Source organism: Anarhichas minor, unplaced genomic scaffold (assembly GCF_050575085.1).
Source record: "Anarhichas minor isolate MPS153535 unplaced genomic scaffold, ASM5057508v1 ptg000073l, whole genome shotgun sequence".
Classification (NCBI taxonomy): domain Eukaryota; kingdom Metazoa; phylum Chordata; class Actinopteri; order Perciformes; family Anarhichadidae; genus Anarhichas; species Anarhichas minor.
Genome location: NW_027466519.1, coordinates 7,180,001 through 7,207,643, shown reverse-complemented (window position 1 = coordinate 7,207,643; position 27,643 = coordinate 7,180,001). Strand labels below are relative to the sequence as shown.

Here is a 27,643-nt window from a genome sequence, read left to right as displayed (position 1 = left end):
GGTATTAATTACAGGTGCTGTGGCTGTGATCGGTAATCAGAGGAGATGAATCGTGCTGCTCGGCCGGCCGTCCACCCATCACTCCGCCCTCCCTCTCTCTCCCCTCCCTCTCTCTCCCCAGAGTCACTTCTTAACAAGGTGGCCTTGCTCGCCCCCCCCTCTCTCTCTCATACACACACACACACACACACACACACACACACACACACACACACACACGCACTCAGAGGGGAGTATGTGGCCAGCTGTTAGGGTGTGTGTGTCTAATTCCTGTTGCATTGTGGGAGTCCATTATGCCGTCGTCTGGTGAATGGCTCCCATTGACTCGGCCTTGACATTATAAGCTGCCCGCTAATCTCTTCACTCCATATATTAGTAAGGCTCGATCTCTCCGCCGCTCTCCGTTTAATCTCATTTTCTTCCCCTCTCTGTACGATTGTACATTTAAATGTGTCTCTGCCTCTTTACATCATTATAGAATCTCTCTTTAAAGGATAAGCTCGTGATATTCTATAGCTTTTTTCTTTCCGTCAACAAATCCCATGAAAAGACCAAAACCAACAGTGAATATATCTACTAATTATTATAATAGTAAGTATTGTGTGCGCCAGAGCCTGATATTTCCCCTTCCTCTGTGCCATAAAGCCCCACTGTTGTCCAATAACTATTAAAGCACATTAATGAGCCACACTGTCACACACTCATTAGTTTCTGATTGACAATGTTCATTTTGACTCCACTCAATCCCACATACACCGTCCTGCTGCCCCAAATGCTCATTAGAGCACCGAATGTGTATTAATCCGCTGCTGGAAATAATCCCAAACAAATGCACTATTTATCAGAGTTCTGGACTTGGACTCGACTTTGACTTTGAACACCAGCGATTTTGTGATCCGTGACTTCACCTGGACATCAGCCGCTTCAGTAGGAGTGACTTCCCCAAACCAAAGATGAGAAAAAACAACAGCGCAGCAACTCAATCCAGAAGCAAGTCAGGTTGCATTAGGATTGAAATGAGCAGTTAGTAGTTCAGACAACAGACGAGACTTGAAGACTCTGCTGTGCTTGACAAAATACAGCTCAGAGGTGACAGATAACACACTAAGGCAAACCTGATGGGTTTCATCTTAGATGTTACAAGGTTTATTTTAAAGAAACGAAAGTCCTCATTGTTATTGTTATTATTATTATTACTGTAAATGTATTGCTACTGGTTTGAATTTGAAATGCTATTATGTTTCTTGAAACACAGTGTAGGACTTGGACTTACTACAACCTATTAGACTTAAGACACACTTGTGACTTGCAAAGCAATGACTATTATTACCATTATTATTGTTGTTGTTATTATTGTTTTATATAATAATTCATTATCTGTCTCTCGCTCTCTCTGTGTCTCTCTGTCTCTTGCTCTCTCTGTCTCTGTCTCTCTGTCTCTCGCTCTCTGTCTGTCTCTCTCTCTGTCTCTGTCGCTCTCTCTCTCTCTCTCTGTCTCTCGCTCTCTGTCTGTCTCTCTCTCTGTCTCTGTCGCTCTCTCTCTCTCGCTCTGTCTCTCGCTCTGTCTCTGTCTCTCTCATATATTCCACAGTATCACCATGGGTTTGCCCCTCAACCCCCCGGCTGATTCGGCTCGCTCGGCCCGCCATGCCCTCTCTCTTATCGCTACCGCTCGACCGCCGGCCTTCATCACAACCATCGCAAGAGAGGTGAGACTGAACTGTTCAGACGACCATCCAGCAGCTTCAGAAAGTCCTCAGCCGACACAAACGTTCACATACCATGTGCTGTCAGTGGAGTTTTTAGTACAGAGTTGCCTCTTTTATTTAGTGTTTCCATGCTGACTGTGGTGGGGGGTTAGTAACAAAAAGACCACTTCAGAAGATACACACTTGATTTGTCCAACTCCGCTGACTCCTCATTAACTGTGGAATGTCCTTTTGCACTTTTCTATCACTTAGATTTGAATCACATTAAAATGTATCTTACGTCCTGTATCAACAGGAGGAATAGTATTTTAGTTAGCCATGATATCCTGTCGTAGGTATCTTATTGGTGGCAGTATTGAACCATTTCAAACAACATGCATAGCTAAAGCATGCAATGGAGGAGCTAAATTACTAGTTACATAGTCTCAAATGCAGTGTGTTTCCCTAATCATCATGTCTTTCACATATTCCTCCTCCAGTAAGTAACACATATATGTATGTATATGCCCTTTTTGTTTTCCAGGTTCATCGGTACAACGCAGCTCAGGCGAACTCTCAGTCGCAGCAGAACGTTCACACCACCACTCTGGCCAGAGCCAAGACGGAGATACTGCGAGTGATCGACATCCTGATAGAGAAGATGCCCGGAGATGTTGTGGATCTGCTGGTCGAGGTAAGCCTTCTTACACAGCACATGCAGAGGGCGTTCTCCACATTCCCAGTAAAGACTAACCAATTGCATGTTTTGGCTTTGAGGAAATTGTTGACCAAAATCTCTGTAGAATGTTGAATTAATTTTCTTCCTCTCTCTCCTCTTCCCTTCTCCCACATGTCATCTCCTCCTTCTCCACCTCCTCTTCTTCAGGTGATGGATATCATCATGTACTGTATTGAAGGGTCTCTGGTGAAGAAGAAAGGACTGCAGGAGTGTTTCCCTGCTATTTGCAAGTAAGTGTGCGTGTGCGTGCGCGTGTGTGTGTGTGTGTGTGTGCGTGCGTGTGTGTGCTAATCCCCATATATTTCCCTAAAAGGTCAGTGGGGGGGCATGTAGATGATACAGCTCAATCTGTATCATCTTGATGGGTCTTTTCTGTCTCTTCTTGGCCTGAACATAACAGTTGTGTTTCAGTGTGTGCATGTTGACATGACAGTTATATGAGGTGTTGTGTTTTTTTATTTTATTTATGATTTATATCACATACATAATATATATATATATATAAAATATTAGTAAAAAATATATTAGTAATCCTGGACAAACTGCTCCCAGTCAGCTAAACAATTCAATTACAGTTGAATTTATTTGTATAGCCCAAAATCACAAAGCACAAATTTGCCTCAGAGGGCTTTTTTGGGTTAGGGGGTTTGAAACCGTGTTCCACTGTTCAATAAACACTTCTGTTGGAGCATGCCGGTGCTTAAAGGGTGCCACCAGTAGGAATTGCACCGGTAAAGGAAGGCAGTATCTGGGAACTGGTGTGCGAACTTTAGTTAGGCCATCAGCGTTGAAATCCCCTTTTAGTTGTCTTTACTTTGGTTTATCTACGGATCTCCTTTTTTTATCGAGGATAAATTTGTTCATTTTCCATGCAATGTGGAATTTTGCAACCAATTGAAAATCAACCGTGTTTTTTCTTTGTGAGAATGAATGCTAGGGGTTTGTATGTGAATGAAGTTTTTAAGATGGTGTCGGTTTAGCTCAATGCAGTCATATTATCCACTACTGGCTTATTTGATTTATTAGAACGAACGGTAACACAGCTTGATTTTTCATTCATTGTCTTTTGAAATCTTCCTTCCTTCTTTGCTAAACTGCTAGATGATACCCTCTTAAATGGTGAAGTGTTAATGTATGTTTGTTTTCCACTTTTTCAGGTTCTACATGGTTGGTTACTGTGACCGTAGTCACCGCATCGCTGTTGGAGCTCGACAGGGTTCAGTGGCCTTGTACGATGTTCGTACTGGAAAATGCCAGGTACTTTAAAAGCTCTGAACCCTCCTCTCAGTAGCTCTGCTGTTTGACCATAACAGAACAGACAAGTTTAAGTAACTGATTTGTTACTGATTGACACCGAAGTCAAGATTTCGCCTGCTGTCTAGTTTTATCATCCATCCACCTATTTTCACCTTTGTTCCTTCATACATTCATCTCTGTCCTTTTGGTTCATTATTCATTCATTCATCCATTTAATCATCTACTCACCCATCCATCCATCCCTCATTCACCCATCCATCCATCCACCAATCCATCCCTCATTCACCCATCCATCCATCTCCCTATCCATCCATCATTCACCCATCTACCCATCCATCCATCCATCTACCCATCCACCCACCCATCCATCCATCCATCATTCATCCATCCATCCACCCATCCATCCATCATTCACCATCCATCCATCATTCACCATCCATCTATCCATCCATCATTCACCCATCCATCCATCCTTCCACGACCCATTCATTCATCCATCCATCCACTAATCACTGAACTGATCATCTACTTTATTAACCCATCCATTTCTATCCATCCCCATATTTGTTTTTCCATTTATTTCCATAAATCACCAAATGTCAATCATGTGATTGATCTGTCCAACTCCCCTTTTAATCTGTCCAATTGTTCCTTAACATGTTTGAACTATTCTGAATATCCATAATTAGCACATATTACCTCTAACGACAGGTTAGTGGAGGAAGAGATGAGGAGAGCAGTAACAGCGGGTGTATATAAAGGCAAATGAGGAGAAAAGAAAGAGGGAAGCACGAGAAGAGTTCTGTTGCCTCAACTTACTTTTTTTCCCTCCTAGTAATTGATTAATGATGAAGCAATGACTCTCTTAATTACGTCTTTGTCTTTGCACACAAGTATGTTTGACTGTGTGTGAGATTGTTGAGTGTATGTGTTTGTGTGTGTGCTACTTGGCTTTTGTGTTTGTGTGTGTGCTACTTGGCTTTTGTGTTTGTGTGTATTTCTGTGCGAGCGTGTGTGTTGGTAATTTGCAGTGTATTGATTTGCAGTAACCTGAGCAGTCTAGTCTGGTGGAGGGGGTCATTTATATCTGATAACAGCACTGGCCCCTGTTCACCCGACATTTAGTTTGATTGTGTGCATGTGTGTGAAGGTGTTTGTGTTTGTGTGCACAGTGTAAAGACGCTTTTCCTTCGAGTGTTATTTGCAGTAATTAACATTTAATAGATGATGGCATTGTGGAAACGGTGTGTGAGTGTGAGAATGTGTTTGCTGGAACTATTTAAAGCATTTCGTTTCCAATGTAAGATAATACCATCATCTTCATTGAGAGGCTGGGTATCTTTCTGCACTGTCGCTTGCAAGTGATCAGATCAGGTCACCGACTGATCTGCATCTGTTGCTGTGGTAGCGACGTTGGCGTCAGTAACTACGCAGCGGGGCTGATGAAGCTTTCCCCGGCAGAAGCATGGGAGATGGAGGTCTATCATTTTTTGCTGTTAAGCGGTGGTGCAGAACTGCAATGTGTCACTCGCGTTGGTCACACAATGACGAAAGTGCTTTTATTTATTGAGCCGAAGTCCTTAAGCCTCCTGGTCTGCTGTGCAGGAAGTGCTGAGCAGATTCCATGCCACTAGTAGAGCTCTTTCGAGGGCAACATGGTGGAGAACAACGGTCCGACTGCTGGGGCGAAAGACACTTTGATATCCGATTTGAGAGGCCGGAGCACTTGTTACTCCACTTGTAGCATTTCTACCTCCACATGTGGTTTGGATTCGATCAGCAGGAATTAGATTTCATCAGTTTTTGTTTTTTTGTGCTCTCCAGACCTTCTTAAATAAATCTGGATGCGTCACAAAACAGATTTGGGCTGAACAAGGCCTTTTAGGTTTTATTAGTTCTGATTCTTATTGAGTCTCGTACTTCTTGGTTCGTACTGAATCATGTTAGCAAGGCTAGGCCAATTATTTCACTAATAAAGAAACCAAACAACATTTTTAGCAGATTTTACTGCCATAAAATGTCGTCATAAGAGGCAACCAGGTATTCTATCAACAACAGACAACATGACAGTCTGGTTATATATCAACTCACTACTTCTCATCCTTTGTTCTCAGAGCTTACCACACTAGTAAACTAGTAAAGCTAGTCATGGCTTGTCATACCATGGCTTTTTAGAAGGCATTGTCTGTTGGTTGGTCCACTGATTTGGTCCAGACTAAAATAACTCAAAATCTATCAGGTGCATAAAATGATGCACATACATTCCTGGTCTCCATGGGATGAACCATAGTGATTGCATCTGTACTGTCAGCAGCAGTCTATGACAGTTGAAAGTAATTCCAATAGAAACCAGTTTTCAATCTTCGTAACGTAAACAATCATTGCAAAACCTGTATGATGAGCCTTGCTTAATAAGTAGGCAGATTCATTGTCCAGTGAAACACTTTGTTGTCCTCCTGATTTAATCCAAAGGAAGAAGGAGAAAAGAGAGAGGATGTTGTGTTAAAAGAAGGAAAAGAGGAGAGGAGAGAAAAGGAAAGGGAAGGAATCAAGGAAGAAGAAGAAGGAAATGGGAGGAGAGTTTTTGTTCATAACCCATTTGTGTGTGTAGGTGTGTGCACGTTTGTGTGTATGCGTCCAACTGTAGCTAGCTAGTCCCTGCATGGCCATCTGCCACAGCTTTGATCAGCCTCCGTGAACAGCTCTTTGTCAGCTGCATTACTGTGTGTGTGTGTGTGTGTGTGTGTGTGTGTGTGTCCGTGTCCAGCTGCTTGCTCTGCTTCTTTAACAGACTCTACTGAGACTACTAATTGAACACAAAGAAACAATCTGACTGATCTTTCTCTCTGCCTGCATCTGTTTCTTTCTGTAACTACTAAGGATGCACCGATCCCACCTTTTTTTTCAGACCATGTACCAGTACAAGTTCTTAAATTTGAGTACTTGCCAATATTGAGATACCGATATGAGTACTTAGTAATACCATTACAGTTCAAACATTGCCCCTGAAGTCATGTTTTATTGTCAGTTGGTCCTAATTTTCTCAATTTTTTAAAATACATCATCCTGCTGCTGACATTTTAACAATCGAGTCTGTGTTTTCCTGATACAGAGCGTTGTTTGCAGTAGGGATGTTAATAATGAACCGTTAAACTGTGCTATCAGTTAAAAAGCTAAACAGGAGATTAGCGCTGGTGTTGGTACCAGGGCTGGGTCATTAGCAGACCTACCACAAAATGAACTTCTCATCTAATCGAATCTTTATCTTTGTTCGGGTCTTTTGAGTTAACTTCAATAAGATCTTCCTTAAATCGCTGTCACAACTCATTGTGAGCACTAGTGCATTGACAATGTTGACGGGTTAATTTGGAGTTGGACAATTGCTCGGCTTCCAGAAGTGTTGCAGCATTCCCGCGAAAAGCTCATCGCTGGTCGAGTCCAGGGAAGTGAAGAAGAGTTTGCTTGTAACGTGTTGTATCCAGCATCAAAAGCGAATTGCAGTCAATGAGCCTCGGCCTGTAAAGCCCAACTGTGGAAGACGTGCTCAACTAAATCTACAGAGCCTTAAAGCTACTACTATCACAAACCTGTTTGTTGGCTTCAACTGCATCACAGTTTCAGCTAACACACCCAGTTAGCTGTAACTGTAGTGCTATCTCTACCCAATTGTTTAGCATTGCTTATTCAAACACATGTTTGTTAAGCTGCAATTGTAGTTCTCTCCCATTTTGCGTTGTTAAGCATTCCCTGTTGAAACCAACAGATTTAGTCAGCCATAAATGTCCCACCGGGGCTTTCCACAAAGATGTGGAGCAGCCAGCCAGCTTGGGGGGTCCAGGGGCTGGCTAGCCTGCTAGCTTGTCTATCTAGGCCAGCATTAGCTGCAGCAGGACTCCAAAGGAAAAGCAGCATGGTGGACAAGAATATCTGAAGTGTCCAGGGTGAAATTAGCACTGCTGTTAACAGTATGACACATCAATTGGCTCAGTCATTTGCTTGGTTGGCATCCCCCTGTGTGTAATTGGGATCCTTGCATAGCCTTCAGGGAGTATGAGGCTGAATAGCGGCTAAACAGGTGCTTTAATGCACGTTTGTTTGTAAGCTCAGGAAGCCCCAGCCTCCCTCCTGCAGTGTGCACCGCCAGCACCTGCTCCAGCCTAGGCCCATGTGGCCTATACTACATGGTGCAGCTCAATGCAACAAACACATCGATAGAACATAATCGAATATGCAATGTACTGTTTGTGAGCTTTCAACCAAAAATACCTTTATTGTAACACACCCTTATGGTGGGAGCAGAAACACTTAATACACAAATCTGTGAGTGATGCAACCTTCAGTGAAAACATCCTTCTATTGGTTAAAATTAGTCTCAGTTTAAGAGCAGGTGGGGTTTAAGAGCTGTCAGTGTTAGTCACAGGGGATGGAAATAAGATGGGATGAGCCGTCCGTATGACACTCACTCACACACACACACACACACGGTCCAGTCCCCCAGGCGTCAGGTGTATTGAAGTACAGAGTGCTGTAAATGGTTTCAGTGTGCTTCACTGCTCTCTGATAGGCTGATTGATTTGGTAGGCAGTCCACCGTGACACACACACACACTGATCAAAATATACTGTATATGAAAGCATCAATATTTGATGCACATTAAACAGTTCTACTCTGCAACCTGTTTCTCTCTCTCTCTTCATACATGTGTTTTTTCTGTTCCTTTTGTTTTTTTACCAGCTTGTCTTCGTCTCATATTCTTAAATGGTGTAAATACAGTCAAATGCAGTAAGTTGAAATCCATAGTAATCACAGAGCGCTCATAATGTCCTCTGGGCTCGCTGCTCTTGCAGCCCGATCTCTGATTGTACAACAGTTTTCATGTAGCAAGTGCAAAATTTGGTCTCATGACTTGAATACTACAGGTAATCAATGTATAAATTGTTACTACTGCAATTTAATGAAACCATTAATAAACCAATATATTTCCATTTAATCCATATAAAAATGAATATATAACTAGTTAATTACATATTCCATCTTACAGTTCATTTGTGTTGATTCAGAGTTTCCATTTCCATCCCAATTTGAAGACATTTAAGCAGTGTGTCACCTAAAAATGGGAACGAGTGAATCAATGAATGAATAGCAACAGGAGCTCTGATTGGCCAGATGTTATGCGTTAGCCAGAGCCAAGGTGTTGGCAGGAATCCTGCGTGTGTGTGTGTGTGGAATACCGTTGCAGTATCAGTCTATGAAGCTGGAGACATTTCTTTCAAGCTGCCGATCCAATCTTGCATAAAGCGGTAACCGTGTTCTATCTTAGTCAGAGCGGACGGTCACACTGAACCAGACAGCCGCTACACAACACAAGAGCCACAGACTCTGAACAACCACAGTAGCTTTACTGCTTAAGCCTCTTTCTCTAGGAGGTGAGTGTCAGACATGAAGCAGCTGTTCACTGGAAGAATCTGAATCCTCACTGGCTTAATCAAAGACAACCAGCACTTAAAGGCACAATGAGAAGGATTTGTCTGTTGCAGTTTGTAAACACCACATTCAAAGTTGGCCCCGGATCAACGACACCAGACGTATACGCACCCGGACCATCATAAGGTTTAGGGGTGCTCGCCAGCGGGTGAAAGCCAACCCCAGGTTCACCTGGTCTCTCCGTTTTTGTTGTGGTTGACGCCAAGAAACGCTCCGAACACAGTAAAATAAGCAAATATAGGCCCACTCCAGGGTGTCACACACTTCTAGTGGGTCATGAGTAGCAGAATACAATAGTGTGAAGTGCCACTTGTAGATCAGCCCGGCAGCTGTAGCTCAGGTGGTAGGACAGGTAAGTTAATCAACAGCTGGTAGACTTGTCCTCGAGCGAGACACTAGACTCCAGATGATAAAGTTCAGTTACCTAGATCTTACAAACTGGATGTTGGTGTCATATTTAATTCTCGACGGCTTCTTTAGTTTGAGCTGATGAACATTTGTCGACAAACTGCGTCAAATGTGATATGTGACCTCGCCAAAGAGAACACTTATGAAAGAGAAAGATGGAAGGAAGGGATTGTGAAGAGGTGAGAGAGAGAGTAAAGAAACCAAGGTAGATGGGAATGAAGGCTGTAAAGAAATCAAAATAATTCACCTTTTTTTCCAGCCAACACTGCTGGAATCTAATAGGATTCCCCCTAAAAGAAGGAGGGAGAGAACGAATTAAAAATATGAGATTTTCATTTCATTGCGTTATTATTTTTTTCTGCTTTAATCGCTGCGGACGGGTTATTATTTCATGGTCTGGAAGCCTGAGGCAAAGCATCTTAATCTCATCTGGAGGTGAGAGTTTGTAATCCCAGTCGCAGGCAGAGGCGGGGCGGGGATTTCTGGGGGAGGGGGGGTGTTTATTGCGTTACACACCCTGCATCTGGTGGGACAGTTTATTGCGTTAGGCGTGGCAGCGGAGTCGCTTTATTTCGTCCCCTGAGTTCTGGAGGCGAATGGCAGCATCTGTTGGACCAGAAGCCGCCCCATCATCTGATGGAGTTATCTCGTCCAAACCAAACACTTACTGTCGAGGAGAATCTGGGCGGCGCGGCGGAAAAACAAGTTTTTCCTGAGATGCCTCGATGAAATTTCAACAAGGACCAAAATTTGTGATTCATCTCATCTTTATCACAAAGCAGAATTTATTGGGTTCAAACCTCGGAGCTGCCGCGGCTGCAGTTTGGATTCCTCAGCAAGAGGAACCGTCCTTAGCTAGAACGGGTGACGAGGAGTTGTTTGAGATACGTTTGAGGGTTTATAAAAAACACATTGATACTATAGAGTTGCTATTATTTCAGTCTGCTTTTCATCTGTGAAAAAGTTCTATAAAACCTCAATAACGTTGCTTTACACTTCATAAACTGTTAAAACTGTGGTATAATTTGGGGGCCATACGAGTCCCTGTCAATAACGAAACCACTAACTCCAAAGCAAAGGCACTAGGACCCTGGAACATTATAACATGCAGAGACATATTCCAGACAGGAAAGTTCTATTCCCTACTCTGTGTCCCCTAAACCAGAGGAAATCTGTTTGCATTCTGCAAAATGAATAACGCAGGAAGGCGTCAGGTTGCTTCAGTGCTGATGGTAAAGTCACAGGGCTCTAGTTTTATGGTGGTGTGGTTCAGCTGTATTGTACAAACCTTAAGCTGCATCGGCAAATACGGAAAGAAATTGGCAAGAAGCTGTCATTTAGCTGCCTAGAGCACAACCACTACCGGCTGATCTTTTCTACATCCTTTGTATTGCGACCGTCCCCGATTGCAAGCTGCTCTGCGGTCACCCGCCACAATCTATCTTTAAATCCTGTGTCTGCGTATTCTTGACCTGTTTGTCGTAAAGCGCTTCGTGCCGGGAGACGAATCAGCTGATCAGATGCCATTGTGGATGACGATGTTTGCTTTTACGGTAGCTCCGAGTGGTCAAACAACTCTGACGGCTGTGAAAAAGCGCAGAAAGACGAACCCGTACTGAAAACCTAAATGACGGGGGAAGTGTCGAAGTCTGTGTGTGAACGTGATTGAAACAGCGTGAGGTTGGTTTTATTTTGAAATGGTGACAATTTGTCTTGCTCGGTGTGCAAAAGCCTTCAGTTATCATTTCAGGCCCCAATTACTCATCCTCTTACATCCCTGTAGTGACTTAGAACGTGTCTCATAGCACTTAACAGTGAGTTTAATACAAATATTCCTATGATCATTCTCTGTCATAACTATTTGTATTCATACCTTGTGAATTTACATTCTTTTTAGTAAATAGTCCAGGGACTGTTGGTAGTTGGCAGAATATTCATAACACACCCTCATCAGGATTGATACACCGCCGTGGTGTTATTGGTCGTAATCACAAGTTTACCGCCGTCACTCCAGAGAGTTTCACATCATCATTTCATCATCAGGGCGGTGACGAGAGCCGTGTCTCCTTTGTGACTTCAGGATGTGACTGATGAAGTCTGTCAGTCTGTCTGTCATCCACTGCAATTCAACATTTCCCAACAGGCCTGTCTGTCACCTCCGAAATTCACGAGTCATTGTGGAAAAGACACCAATCCCTACGATGTCCTGTTTCCATTCATATCACAAAGCTTCGTTATTTCTTCATCGTATCTCTTACAGCAACACCTTCCTCCCACACACACACTTCCACACACAGCTCAGCGCTCCTTATGAACTGAACATTTACACAGTGGAGCTGTTTGGCTGTAGATAAGTAGAGCTAATGACATTTTCATTAGGCACATCAGAGATCAGTTTTATCGATTTTTTTTTTTTTTTCCTACAAATCACTTTACGTGATGAACTGGGAGTTTTGTTTTTCCTCTCTGTATTTGACACACAACCAGATTTTTATTACGAACACAAAACAAGTGAAAGAAGTCTCCTCACAAAGAGTCTTCAGCTCCTGTAAAAAAGTGCATTTGGTTTAATGAGTCTGCTTCCCTTTCTTCCTCCGCCTCCCTAGAACATCCACGGTCATAAGGGTCCGATCACATCGGTGTCGTTCGCTCCTGACGGCCGTTACCTGGCAACGTACTCCAACGTTGACAGCCACATCTCCTTCTGGCAGGTGAATGACACACACACACACAGATACATGCTGATAGTAAGACATCATGTCTTTCTAAAGGGCTTAAAGGGGCAGTTCACCCCAAAATCGTATATCGTTCCTCTGACCTGCAGTGCTATTTATCTTTCTATATTGTGGAGGTATCAGCAGTAGAGATGTCTGCCTTCTCTCTAATATAATGGGACTAGATGACACTCTGTTTAAGGTGCTTAAAGCGTCAAATAAAAAACATTAAAAAATCTGAACAGCGATGTCTCTTTCCATAATTCATGACCCGGTTACTCAAGATAAACCACAGACCTTGTTGTGTGTAGTTTCATGTGGGAACTATTTTCTTTCTACCCAACTACACCCGTTAACCGTATCACCGCGCCGAAGGAAGTGTGCATTTATACTCGTCACTGCTAGCTCAACTAGCATCACCGAGCTAGCTAGCGTTACGGCTCAGCTGAGGAGGACGCCATGAATGCTTCCTCAATCCTCTCGTCCATGAGAAGATGCACACTCCCTAAAAATATTCTGCGTAGTCTTAAAGAGCCAATCATCGTCTGGAGAATTCACAGGGAGCGAATCTATTGTCCAGAGTTCATATGTTCTCTGCCACATCTCAGTATCAAACAGTGTAACAGTGTTGGCTGTATGGCTACAAAGGTAAAGTCAGATTAGGACAAAACTCACCTCACCAGCTCTGGGATGTTGGTGTTAACAACAAACAAAAAGCCATCCATATTTTAGTTTTAGTTTTTTTTCTGAAAACTGCAGATTCTCTGTTTTCACTAAATCTGTTCATAGAGAATTCTTCGTCGGTTTCTAGAAAACTCAATTAAAGATAATTTAGTATCGGTAACTAATAACATTTTTGATAATGTGACTGTGCACTAACTTTGTTGTGTTTATTTAGTTAGTTTTTCCTTAATCACATGCTATAATTCAGAAACCGTAACTGTAAATAATTGCAAATATAACTTCCAGTGCACAAACTAAATATGAAAAACATCTAAATAAACAATGATACAAAGTCAGCGGACTAGTCACACACGTACATGATAAAGACACACACACACACACACACACACACACACACACACACACACACACACACACACACACACACTTCAGACATCTTCCCAGAACTGTTATTTTGAATGAAAGGTCTTTACGACCTCTGACACGACTGTCTGCAGACACACACACACACACTAATGGCATTACTGTAAGCATAAACCGCTGCTAGCGCGCCGGCAAGACGGCTGCTGTGGTAATGAGCTGGCAGACGCTCTGTCGGTGTGTGTGTGTGTGTGTGTGTGTGTGTGTGTGAGGGGCGGTGTCGTCTCAGGAAACGATAGAGTTTCTACTTGCTGTGTTTTTCCTACACACACACACACACACACACACACACACACACACACTGTGTGCCTCCATCACAGGGCGCATTCAGCCCTTCCATCACTAACAGGAGCTGGTGATGAGGGTCTTCTTACCAAAGGGTTCAACAACTTATTTTTCACTATTGACAGTACGGTTTGTTGAGAAAGTACCAACAGAGCTGGAAGCAGCAGCAGGTAAACCTTTGAAGCACAGGGAAGTTTCAAAGTTTCAGATTCCTCTAAACTACCTGCTATTATTTGCTGTTATGTTGCATAAAAGAAGAATCAAATAATTAATAATAATACTATTGCATCAACATGACATCATTTTAAAGACTCCCTCCACCCAAAAGTGTCAGCACATAGAGTTGATGGATTGATGGCTCATGTATTTCCCTGTCCTCCTCAGATGAACACCAGTCTTCTGGGCAGCATCGGGATGTTGAACTCGGCCCCTCAGCTCCGCTGCATTAAGACCTACCAGGTCCCTCCGGTGCAGCCGGCGTCCCCGGGCTCCCAGAACCACCTGAAGCTGGCCCGCCTCATCTGGACCTCCAACCGCAACGTCATCATCATGGCCCACGACGGCAAGGAGCACCGCTTCATGGTCTAAACCAGATCTGTACCTCCAGCTGAGCCCTCGTTGGTGTGTCTGTTCAGAGGTTTCTTTTGCTCCAGGGCAGAGTCTGAGATGTTAGCATGGATTCACTTTAGTGTTAGCTTCAAATATGTATTCCAACAGCTGATCGGTAAGCTCAGGTCGGGGTTTGAATCATTGTTAGGAAACTGTAATTTATTGAAAAGCTGTGATAGACGGCTTGTTTACATTATGTATTTTTTAGTTGACACCTTCCTGTCATTCCTATTTATTTGCTGTGTTTTGCTGGAGGTCACAGATCTCTTTTGTTGCGTCTTGGGTCACAACCGTCACTCTTTATTTAAAGTCAACCTTCAACTCGCTGCCATTTTGTTTCCCCACCTAGAGTTTTAGTTTTATTTTAGTGTTAAATACAATCACCTAATTATTAAATGTTTGGAAGATTCACTCTGCAGAAACACTGACTGGGACATGGTTTTGATATCGGGACTCGAAATGAATCAATCTTCTCCATTTTCTGTTCTTTATGTAAAAGTTTATTTGGGAAAACTAAAACAACCTAGTTTGAATTATTGTTAGTAGACTCTCCAGTGCTCTCTAGAATGCTTTGGTACTCTCCGACCTCTTTAAGACGAGGACTGAACGTTTGCCTGCGTGTGTGTGATATCTTTAGCGTGTGTGATATCTTTGGCGTTTGCTTTTACTTTTGTGACACCTTTAAATTCTCTCCATCCCCTCCGAGCTTCACGCAGAAATGTGTGTGTGTGTTTACACCCAAGTGTATTTTCACAAACACACATTCTCACTTCAGACCTTCTTCCTAAAAGCAGCATCACAGTAGATGTTTGGACGCTGGAGGTGCAGCTTTACTCGCTTCAGACATAAAAGAAGTAGAACAAGAACAGCATTATACATACCATCACTTTAGTACTCCCTAGCACCTGGTACCATGGTAATATATTTAGTCAATTATTTATCCAAGTTCACTTTCTTAAAATATGTGTTCTTTCCCTGATTTCACTTTGCGTTGAGTGTGAACACATCCGCTTTGTTCGGCACCTTTTACCACTTGTATTAAAATGCGTCTAGTATCCTGATTCTATCTGGATGTGGTTTAACCTGATTAAATGTACACCTGGTGTTAATGTGTCTCCAGTGTTGAGATTACATCGCTCTGTCCAGCCCAAACTACCCAGCGTCCCATCCTTCTCTCCACACCGTCAGCGTAGCCATGGCTCCATAAAAGGCTCGGTTGCGATATGAATTACCAAGTTCCGCTTGTATACTTTCATCAGACCAAACTGAAAGCAGACACTTGGTCTCGTCTCGACTCCATCCAAGAGTGTCTTGAACATCCATTTTGACCAGCTTTGCTGCTCGTAGTAAATGGCTAATGGCTGCTTCCTCCCTGGTTTGGAACAGTCGCACACAATAGTTGTAGTAGTTGTATGTGGATTGAACACGCTTGTGTTCAATGTGTATTTTTGGGGGTGATTGTGTGTTTGTTTGCAGATGACAACGCTTTATTTTTCACTGATGTATGTGAAGACTTCTCTTTGTCTTTTGCAGCTTTCCTCTTTAGTTCACCCTGGTCCCAATGTGTACATACAGTATATATATATATATATATATATATATCATCAGAATTGCTGCGTCATGTAGTCTGTTAATCTTGTACAGTGAGCGTAGATCCTGTTTGGTGTATTTCTTGTGGCTAACGTGACTGCTTGGCACTGACTAGTTCTTCAAATGAGTGAATTTCCTGTTTTAGTCGATTAAAAACTTTATATTTAGAAAAAAAGATATATATGTGTGTATATATATCTCGGTGTTCCATTTACATCTTTAGGTGTTTGATGAAGATCATGACTGTCCTTTTATTTGGAGTAACAAAAGAGTTATTAATGAGCTACGTTTACAGTTTAATATTTCTTATTTTATTTTTAAAGAAAGCTGCGTCTGTTCTGTTACTAATAAGTACTGTTAGCAACATTGAAGAGGAGATAAGACGAGGAGCTCTTTATCCTGGAACTAACCGTATCCATCGCTTCTTATTAGGATGCAAACAGCTTCAGCAGCTAATCTTTTTAATAAGCAACAGAAAATCCTGCTTTTAACGACCTCGTGGTTCCTCCTCACACATGTGTTCACCTTGTCTCCACAGTTTAGGTCAGCATTTTTAATTCCGTCTTTAATTGACTCGTTATGGTTGGAGACACCTTTTTGCACATTATACCTGAACTGTTGGTCAGAACTTTTTTTAATTTTATCTTCACTTTTACAGCAACCTGTTCTCACTCACTTCTCATCACATACAGAGACTTGCTCAGTGCCCCTCGACATCCGGTACTGACCTTTAGCTTCTGTATGCTTTCAACTAACTCCAATATAAACCCACCCGTGTCACTATTAGACACTCGGAGCAAATAAGGTGGTATAAACAGCAAAACAGTCTGCAGACTTTCACCCAGCAGACCGTGGTTCGTGTCCTGTGTGTAGCCAAGTTGACTTATTTTACCATACCGTTGTAATGTAACTTACATACACACAGGGCTACTGACCGAGTCCCAGTATGTGACGAGTCAGGAGTGGGAAACTGTTGTTTTTATTCAGAAAGAGACATATATATATATACATATACATATACAGACATGATATTTCTAGAGTTTCCATTTTCTGTCAGAATCCAACTGTATTTAGATTTAGATTTCTGAGACTCTTGCTATATGACACTTTACTAGCTTTAGTTCTATATCTTCCACTCTTCCTTCTCCTTTCCTCCTCTTCTCTGTCCTTCCTCCATCTCCTGTCAGTTTCATTAGTGCTGTCAGAAAGCTTCTAACACCGTTGCACACCTGTAAACCCGAGCGTGTCAAAGCTTTTCACAAGTTCTTCCTCTCTTTAAAGAAAAAAAATCCAGCAGCTCGTCAGACGGCGTGCTGAAAACACACACACACACACACACACACACACACATACACATACACACACATCAAGTCCAGACAGCTTTGAGATCTTAATCTTTGGTTTTCTCTGCCACTCTTAACAGTTTGAGAAAATATGTTTTTGGCAGCCTCTCTGGGGAGGAAAGGTGAGAAAAATAAAGGAGGAAGAGCGGAAGAGTAAGTAACAAGTGAGGAAGATCAGAGCATCCACCGAGAAAAAAGGAGGTTCTTTGGTAGAGGTAGTGGACCGGAATGTCTAAAAGAACCGTCTGGTTTTTCTTCAAATGCAGCAACATGGAACAAAAATAAGACATGTGCTGCAGTTATTGAAAATGTCTCCAAAAACTACAAATGCATTCATTAAATTGATCTCTACAGCAACAAGGGGTTCTGTGACTTGATTATAAAAATGATAAATATGACCGGAGCATTCCTATATCTTATTGGTCTGTCGTTTCTCCGCTTCTATTATTTCTCCCATCATCTTATTCTCAATAAATGATTTATCTCAGTTTGAAACATGTCGAACGTGCAATGACCAGTCTGTGTTCTAGAAAGTAAAGTGTCTGCTTAACATTCAAACATTCAGCTCTGAATTTTCTGTTTTGAATTTGTTTTTCCTCATTAATTTTGATTTGATTATTTATTGTTTATAACGAAAACTCAATCTCGATATTAGAGTTTGTGTGTGTGAGTGTGCGTGATGTAGTGCATGTATATGAGCTTCCCTTGATGTACCACAGACCTGGTTGAATCTACATATAAACACGTGTTCAAATGTGTTGTCGTTGACTTTGTGTTCAATAAAGATGAAAAATGAAACCGCGGGTCTGTGCTCCATATTCATTCCTTTCAGATTAAGGTATGTGTTGACCTTCCTGATGAAAATGTTGTATTGAGTAAAAACAGCAGTAAGACAGAGAAAGTCTTCAGCACCTGTCACACATACAGGTCTGATCTGTCCAGTTATTTGATCATTTTTGTTATAAAGTTAGAATCTTTAACATTTCAGTCCTGGGGTGTCCCGGCTCCCTACTGCTTAAGACACATTACCTATAAATCTAAAGTGGAACACTGGTCTCCTGTGTTCGTTTGACTCCTTCCCTCCGCTCCTTATTTTCGATCTTTAAAGTAGGCCTATGCCATCACACCCACGGAGCATGATCTCCGAGTGTTTAATACTGACATGGATCAATTTACATTGTGGTTACTTTAAAGACGTTGCCATCAAACTGCATGTGGCGAGACAAAGCGTTGGTATTTGACAACCTGGGAAAGAGAAGTGGCGTCATGCAGCATCCAGCATCACAACGGAACTGCAGCCAATAAAAAAGGGCCGACACCACAGAGCCCTGAAGCCCCGCCCCCTCTGCTGTTTATTCAAATGTTATTGATATTGAACATGTCGCACGTCAAAATTGCACCATCTTTGACGCTGCTCGTCCTTTGGTCCCCAGCAATACTCCTGTTGAGTGTGAGGTAGATCGGAGGGACGGTTCTCGAGATATGCGACGCGCACACACACACACACACACACACACACACACAGATTCCTTGCTTTATACTTTACACTAGAAGACCAGATAACCTTAGCTGAACAGCAGCCACAAGAGACAATTATGTGATAATGCTACATTGTGTTATGGTGCGTTCCGTTTACCTCGGAGAGTCGGAGCAGAGAATGACGGGTTTGCTTCAGCCTGTTGATAACGAGGTACCAGAGCTGCTGTTAATGCTTGAAAAAAATGTTGACTTTAATTAAATCAAAAACGGGGTTTGAAGCAATGAAAATCTTACAAAATGATGACTTTAAACTAAAAAGTGTGTAAAATTCAATCGTAATATTCACAACACTTCTTGAAACATCTTCAGCTATAGACTTCTGTGTTTCTGTGTGACTAATTAAGGCTGGGTTTACACACACACATACTCACACACACACACATTAACATCACCAGGGGTTCGGAGCTCTTTTAATGAGGCTCTGATCACAGAGCAGCAGATCAATCTCCTCCTTTAATCTCACTCTGACAGTTTCTGTTTCCATCTGTCGGGTGTTTAAACTGAACCTTCATCTCGTTCACTTTAAAATCATAAAAGCTTCGGTCTCTTCATAATTCAAAGGTGGATTATGATTAAAGTTGTAGTTCTACATGTAAAGTTAACTGTTCAATTATTCACTTTTACCTCAGGCTTGAAAAGTTAGAAATGAAGCAGTAAAAACACAGAAACAAGAATCCTCAAACTGTCTCTTTCTGGTTTGTTGTTGCGTTTAACATTTATAAAGTCTGTTATTAACAACGACACAAATTAAAGAGGTCATTCATGTTCATGGTTAAAAGACAGTCAAAGTTATAATTCAGTGAGGGTTTTGTGAGGGTCAAATGCTGTAGTTTCTTTCTCTCAAATTGTTAACAAAGGTGATGTACTGTATGTAGTCTCTATGTCACTCCTCCGCAGTCCAAATATGGTCACTTCCGCTCACTGGTTGCCAAAAACACCAAGATGTTCTTGTCCAAAATGCCGATCTGGAGGCTTCAGAACCGTAGAGCACAAACCAATAGGTGACGACATGACGTAAGTCCACTTCTTATGATCAGTCTATGCTTTGAACTCAACTTTTCTGTTGTACATTTAAAGAAACTGAGAGAACTCTGATGATGTCATTATGAAATCATCCACGGTTATTTTGTCAGACTTGATTAAACTGGCCACATAAAATGCTACTGCCTCTTTAGTGTTAATATCATTTCTTTGTATGTTTTTGTCTAGTTATTACTGTCTCAGCCTTCTTTGTGTCTCTCTTCCTCCCCCTCCATCCTCCTCTCTTGTCTCAGGCTATAGATCAAACCTCCATGTGGCTTTGACCTTTCACCTCCCAACTGCTCCATCCAGAAACTCTCCCCATTTATCACGCAGCCTCTCTGTTCTCTCTCTGACTCTCTTTTGCTTCTTCCCTTCTCTTGTCTTCTTATATACGCAGGATCTCTTCTCCTCCTTAGTCTTTAATCAGCCCTCGGTATGAACACCATCAGGTATTGATGGCATTGATCGGCAGCTGTAATCTGCAGACGCGGCTCAATGTTTTTTACTCTTCTCCTCCGCTCACCTCCAGCTGAACATTCCTTCACACAGAACCAGGATGCAACCTGCAGACCTTCGAAAAAAGTTTGAAATGAAACTTCAGGAAGCATTTCTGTTTTCACTTTGGTTGCCACTCTACAAGAATGAACGCAGATTTCATTTCTTACTGAACAGAAGGATACATAACGATAGAAACTCCTATAAAGTGTCATATAGTGACACGACTCATAAATATCTATACTATAAATATGTAATGTTATAAGTTCTACTGTCAGATCAGATCCTGTGATTTAATAAATGTTTGTGAACTGGACTAAATATCAGAGACACATTTTCATAAAACCGAGTGAACAAACAACGTACTGTTTAAGTTGAACAGAGAAACTCTACGGTAACGGAACATATCTGTCAGAATGGATTAATCCGGTTCAAAATAGTCCAGAGATGAATGAGGGTTTTCATGTTGTAAGTATGGAGAAGATATTGATCAAGAACACATTAGATTTCCTCAGAATAAAGAATATGGTTCCTCAGGACTGTTGATGAGGTTTATAATTTATAGTGTGATGATGACTACAGCTAGTTTCAAGGAATACTTCACCCTCAAAATTACCATTTTAACATCAGTTACTCACCCCGTGTTACCTTGAAAGCTGTGCTTTTCTCGCATGCCTCCACAGTGAACGGAGTAAATACTTGATGAATTGAAGTCAATGGTGGGCCGCGTTTAACGACAGCAAAACTATATATATATATATATAAACTCTCACACAACCCGTGCAGTACGATCCAAGTCTGATTTATCCAGTCGTATGCTCACTACTCCCTGAACATCTTTTATAAAACCTTACTTCTGTAAACACTTGTTCGAACTGTGCCGACACGTGAGACCGTTTATCCAGAAGTCTTTTAGGAGCTTTCCCCTTTACTTCAACTCATCAAGACTTTTCTCTTTTCTTTTCTTTTTGACTCTCCGTTCACTGTGGAGGCACGCTAGAAAAACAGAGTTTTCTTCGTAATCTGTCAATTTCAAAGAAGACATGTGTATATGTTCAAGGACTATTGTCCGACAGGAGAGAACCAGTTTAGTTAAGTGAGGCTGCAGGATGAGCTCGACCAGCGTGCTCGTAGCTCGTTACCAGCCCTGACAGCTGGATTTGTTTCCCCCCTGAGAGTGTGTTCGCCAGAGGGTCTCTGGTTTGTGTTCGTTCACTCTGAATTCTCCTCTTTATCGGATTGTATTCTTTGCGGGCAACAAGTGTGTTTGTTTGTCCGCATACCGACTCGAGGGGTCATCGTGGAACAGAGGAAAAGTCTAAAAAGCAGCAGGAGGTTGAGTCTCTGTGGTCTCAGATTATCTTATTGATCGACTGAGCGAGGCAGCCGGCCGTTCTCTTCTCTCTATCCCCCCCCCCCCCCTCCTCTCTTCCTTCTTTCCACAACAAATGAATCAACTTTTTAAAAAAAGAAGAAGAAGTTTCTCCTAAACTTGCTCTTACACTTAAGTTTGTACAAGTTTCAAGGATATTTATTGAAAAATGAATTGAAATGATTTATTTTTCTTCCCAGGACTCTTCTACTCATCACAGATGTTTTTCTCAACAGCAGCGAACTCATTTTGGAATCAAACCGCTGTTTGTTTAAGTCGCTCTGGATGTGAAAGTTTTGTCGAGATCAGAAAAGTCGTGTTGTGTATTTATCCATTATTGATGTTCCCAAAAGTTCCTGCGAATCAGCTGCAGGTGTGTTTTTTCTTCTTCTCTCAAGATGAAAAGATTATCAAAAGATCTGCGGTAGTTTCTAATCGATACGATCTCACAGCTGGATTGGGGAGAGAGTTGTTTTTTTTTGGGGGGGGGCCTTCATTTTATAGCAGCCAAACAGTTTGATACGACCCAGATACATCTGCAACACTGTTTCCAAAGTATAGCTAGCTGGTTAGTAGATTTCATTTTAGTAGACGTCATTTCTTGAATGTTTAAACAAAAATTCTGTGGTTAAAAAAACCTAAATGAACATCGGCCTCCTGGGTTAAAGTCTGACATGTGCCCGGTCCATACTGTCATAAATACAGCGGCGATAGAGCTTTGTGAGGAAGGAAATCGATCAGAAGACGGATTACTGACGTTAAAAATGTGGGTATTTACATGACGTAAATTCACATTTACAAAAAACAGAGGCCTTTGGCCCCCAATTGTACTACTTAAATGTTCAGCTTTCAAACGTCTCGCTGCGTCTCCTCGCTGATCTTCATCCCTACAAACTGTTTTAAGTCGTCCACTTATCCGCCCGCATCTTTTCCTCCGAGCCTCCTGACAGCAGCAGCACATCTCAACATCAGAGCCTTCAACCTGCTAAATTCCCGCTAATCCTGAGAAAGTATCCGCGCAGACTTAAACGTGGGACAAAGTACTCCGGCGTTTAAGGGAGATACGAAGGGGAGTCGATGTTAAGTGCCGCGTGAGAAGGAGATCAAAAACACGACAATATGTGTGTTTAGCCCCGACAAGCTTGGAGTTTGTTGTTGAAGTTGATGAGGAGGAGAGCAGAGAGAGGAAGAGGAGGGGAGGAGGAGGAGGAAGGGGGGCTAAGGCTTCGATTAGTTAAGAGCAGAGAGGCTGTGATTCCGCTCAGCTGGAGAGAGAAAGTATCGACGTGGAGTCAGAGAACCTCGGCTTCCCCCTCGCCTCCCTCCTCCGTTGGTTCCCTCAGGTAGGCATTAAAACCCGGCCGAGCGAAAGGAGGGATGGGAGGATGGAGAGACGGAGGGATAGAAACCCTCGAGAGCCCAGCACCAGCTTTGATTCGGCGGGAATTCTCACATTGACTGCAGGAGTTCTTGGGCCCTCAGCTTGAGGAGGGGCCGCCGTCGTGAAAACCGCAACGCTGTCAACAATTAATCGCCGCCGCTTTACTTTTCAATTATCAATGCAGCGTCGGGCCGCACCGCAGCTTAGAGCCGGCTTAAGGTTACTAACGGCTGTTAAGACGCAGGGGTTTCTGGGAATCGGAGCGGGAACGATGTGTGTTCGGTGTTTTAACGAGGTGAGGAGATCAGATACATTAAGATCATCTGAGTACACTCGAAGAAGTGATGAGGATTGTTGTGAGCTTCTGTTTTTCGTTGGACCGGTCGACTGGAACCTGCTGGTAGTTACAGACGATGGCGAGCTTCTCAAGCTGCTCCAACATACTGTCAGCTGCCATCGTTAGCAGCTGGGGGAAGTTTACATGCGAGATATAGCGTCATATTTGCCATACATCGTTTCGACTTCATCTTGAAAGCCTTTTGTCTTTGAATGTTAATGTGAAAACATATTGTTTAAAAATATATATAATATAATATATAATAAGAAAACGATAAAGCATAAATCTAACATCTGTCTTGTCCAAGTCAGTAAACACGGGCTGCGTGGAATATATGGGCAAATTCACAATATCACAATGAATTAACCTCAGTAACAATTAATTAACCATATCTTAATAATTACAATTAATTATGAATTACTGTGCATAAGATTCTCCACGGTGGCTTTCTTAGTTATTTTTCGTACTGAATAAAAAACAGAAATTTAGGATTATATAATTAAAGATGCTGAATCTGATATACTGAGCTAAACAGGATTAAACAACTATCGTCCATGTAAAGATATAGTGGATTCATGTGTAACTGAACAGAGAATGAAGTCGCTCTCCCTCTGCGTGTGTTGTGATCCCAGCTTCTCTTGTTGACATAGCCGGGCCGGCTGTGCATGGCTTTCAGTGCATGTTAGTTCACGTGAGTGTGCCCCACTGGCTAGCTAATGTTTGCCGCTGTGCACGGCTCTCGTACTGTGGTTAGAGCTGATCACCCACCCTCTGCTTCCGCCTCAGGTAAACACTGTTAAGCTCTGCCAGCCATTTTGCCGTTGTTTGCCGTGTTAGCACTGTTAGCTGCGAGCCGCCGGCTCAGCTGTCGCAATGTTGAGAGATGTTGAAAGGCAAAATGCTCCCAATCTCGTATTTAGCACCTAGAACATACTCATTTCACAACACTTAAAGGTTCTTGGAAAGCAGTAACCTTTTTTCCTGACAAACTGTTGGTCCTTGTGGAAATTCGCTGTTACATTCACTGCTTACAGCTAACCTGTCTCTGTGACGTCCAGCACACCTGCCTGTCCTGACCTCAGGCACACCGCACTGAGCGCTCCCTGAAAGCCCAAGTTATTAACAAATACTTTAATAAACACTAATATCTGCTTGCAACATGTGTTATAAACCATTTATGACGTGTTTATAAACTGCTTATAAATGCTAAATGGGGGGACTTAAAGTAGAGGTTTGCCAACAAAACTGTAGATTTTACAGAATCAAAAGACTTAAACCAAACTGATCCTTAACAATACATAAGTAAAAGTAGCTTTACCCCAAAGTAAAATACTCCATTACAAGTAAAAGATGTGAATGTGTAAAGTAACTAGTAACTTGAGAATAATCTTCACTATCGCCATTAAATGATCACAACATCCCTCTGTTACCTCCACACTTTTTGCAGTGTTCTTGGCCCGTACAGAGATGAACTCCTCTCTTCTCGTGATGAAAGGTATAAGAGCCTCAAAGAACAAACTTTCTTATGTTACATATTGATCAAAAATTACTTATTCAGCTAATTTAGGCCGCGTTCTTTTGCTCTGATTCCTTATAATTCCTTTCATCAGTCGGTGTGAAGGCTTTTCTCCATCGAGCGAAGCCCAAACCTTCCGAGGAGGAGCCGACTGTGGAATGACCTCATTATTTATCATAAGGGAACCAAAGAAGAGTTCATGCTCTGCTTTTTACTTTTGCCGCTCGTGTTCTTACTTTTCTCATATGCAGATGTTTCACTTGTTCCAGCTGAAAAATAAGTTGTTTGCTCTCCTCCACGTTTGCTGTCTGCCGCCTAATAAAGGCTAACACTTTTAGAACTTCCATCAAGTAATCACAGCAATGGCTCTTTCAAAATAATAGTCTTTTTTACTTTACAAATGTTTTAAAAGATTTGTGACAAAGTTTATCTGAAATTCATGAAGCTGTGTGTGTTCGTGTGTTTCTAACACACATTGCTGTCCATTTAGTCCATCCCGCCTCCACACGTGTCCTCTGACCCTCTGGGGCTGTGACCTCTGACCCCTGCTCTGCTCATCACAGTGTCACCACATCCCTCTGTGTGTGTGTGTGTGTGTGTATGGGAGGGAGGGAGGAGAACCCATCTGTCCCTTGTAGGACACACAGATGTTTGTTTCTATCCCTGTGAGGACCTTCATTGACACAATAGCACCTCAACCTAACTCTAACATGACCCTAAAATCAAGTCTGTACCATCACACCGTATACTTCTAAAAAAAGAACAAAGCACAGAAAACCGCCGAGTCTTGAACGCACCGGAGGGGAGTTATGATAACAATCTCTGCTTTAAGGTGCGTTAACACAATATCATTTTGAACTTTTAATCATGAATATGAAAAAAAAGTCCTCATACTTCTCAGTGGTCTGACTTGCTCATAATAATGAGATACTTTCCTCACATAGTAACTCATTAATATGAATTCATAATTATGAGTTTTTCATCAAGAAATGTGTTTATGATTATAATAATAAACTCAAAATGAGAGAAGGGAGGACACTACTGTTAAAAGATTTAAGCAACAGAGTTTTTATTGAAGGCGCATGAAACACAAACACTACATTGTTCGTCAGTGGCTTTATTTCACAACTGTGATTTGAATTCAGATTTCAGCTTTCAAACGTCTCACTGCGTCTCCTCGCTGATCTTCATCCCTACAAACTGTTTTAAGTCGTCCACTTATCCGCCCGCATCTTTTCCTCTGAGCCTCCTGACAGCAGCAGCACATCTCAACATCAGAGCCTTCAACCTGCTAAATTCCCGCTAATCCTGAGAAAGTATCCGCGCAGACTTAAACGTGGGACAAAGTACTCCGGCGTTTAAGGGAGATACGAAGGGGAGTCGATGTTAAGTGCCGCGTGAGAAGGAGATCAAAAACACGACAATATGTGTGTTTAGCCCCGACAAGCTTGGAGTTTGTTGTTGAAGTTGATGAGGAGGAGAGCAGAGAGAGGAAGACGAGGGGAGGAGGAGGAGGAAGGGGGGCTAAGGCTTCGATTAGTTAAGAGCAGAGAGGCTGTGATTCCTCTCCTGGCTCCTCAGCTGACTTGCACGTCAGAAATGTTCAAAAACCAACAGTGTGGTGCTTTAAAGAGCCGATCCAGCAGGTTAACTGTCCGGTTAGATCAGAGATTTAATCCCCAAACCAACAAATAAGGGTGCCCCCAGGTGCACCCTGGGAAAGATCTGCCCCCACCCACAAATATTGATATACAGCACTTTCCTGACACACAAAGTAACCAAAGATACTGAAGCTGAGAGGCGAGTGAGAAAAAGAGTTCTGGAGATTCAAAGTTGTTTTCTCTCTTGTGACTTGAGAACCTAAAGATTAAAAGCATTCATGTTTCCTTCTAAATGCACTGTAAAAACAACACACACATACATGCATATATATATATATTTTTTTTACATGCAAAAATAAAATGTATTCTAATCAGTGCTAATCTGCCGTCCTATTTAAACAATGGGGTAGTGGTGCATTTCTGCCTCTTGTGGCCAACATGAGCATTACAACAACAAACACTGACAAAAAAAAATACTGGCCCAATGTTTTTTAACTGTTTTCACATATAGGAACAAAGTAAGTTGATGATCCCGGAAGGACTTTACTGACGAATGACGATCCGGCTTTAATATTGTGTCACAAAAAACAACTACAGGGTAGAGTAGAGCCTTGTATGAAGCAGGGCTGCTATGATGCCAGGATCTCCATGTCAGGCCTCCACGTGATGTCATTGTCATGTTGGCTGGACATCTGTATGTGTATGACACAATAAATATCATAACTATGATGTTGCTGATGTTGAATTCACATTTAAGGGGAGAATGAAGCTTCTGTTAGTGTCTTTTTATTATTGCAAACACACTCCCTGACCTCTGACCTCTGACCTGCTTGTGAGGAGTGGAGAAATGCAAGAATAGGTTTTTTCAGCACAGGAAACAAGAGAGCGTTGTATGAATACTTTTTCAAAAGTCTTTCATTATTTTCAGGATTTCTATTGTTTTCATATTTCGTGTCTCCGTGTTCACGTGTTCCACGCTCGCTGTGACGAGCGAGATCAATGCTTTCTGGTGTTTTGACGTCTTGAACAAGAATCGGTACGATTCCGCTCTTAACCGCCGTAATTTGTACACCGGAGGGCAAAACGATTGATCACGTTTCCAAACCAAGAGCTGCTCAATGATAAATATTGTATCCCTGCGCGTGTCGATGAATGGCT

General features: G+C 42.1%; 1 protein-coding gene across 7 annotated transcripts in view; it reads left to right on the top strand.

Moving 5' to 3' along the window:
* The window catches only part of wdr7 (WD repeat domain 7), a 104,975-nt gene extending 86,951 nt beyond the window's left edge, over positions 1 to 18,024 (top strand). For 5 of the 7 annotated variants that reach the window (XM_076079908.1, XM_076079907.1, XM_076079904.1 and 2 more), the window contains 6 exons: positions 1,592 to 1,709; positions 2,233 to 2,382; positions 2,575 to 2,657; positions 3,585 to 3,684; positions 12,183 to 12,287; positions 14,064 to 18,024. In XM_076079908.1, coding sequence (XP_075936023.1) covers positions 1,592 to 1,709; positions 2,233 to 2,382; positions 2,575 to 2,657; positions 3,585 to 3,684; positions 12,183 to 12,287; positions 14,064 to 14,267 — 760 coding nt within the window. In that variant the 3' untranslated portion in view covers positions 14,268 to 18,024. Of the gene's footprint in view, positions 1 to 14; positions 1,311 to 1,591; positions 1,710 to 2,232; positions 2,383 to 2,574; positions 2,658 to 3,584; positions 3,685 to 12,182; positions 12,288 to 14,063 lie in introns of those variants that run through there. The other 2 variants (XR_012947864.1, XM_076079909.1) reach the window with 2 other exon arrangements.
* Positions 18,025 to 27,643: the final 9,619 nt, after the last annotated feature.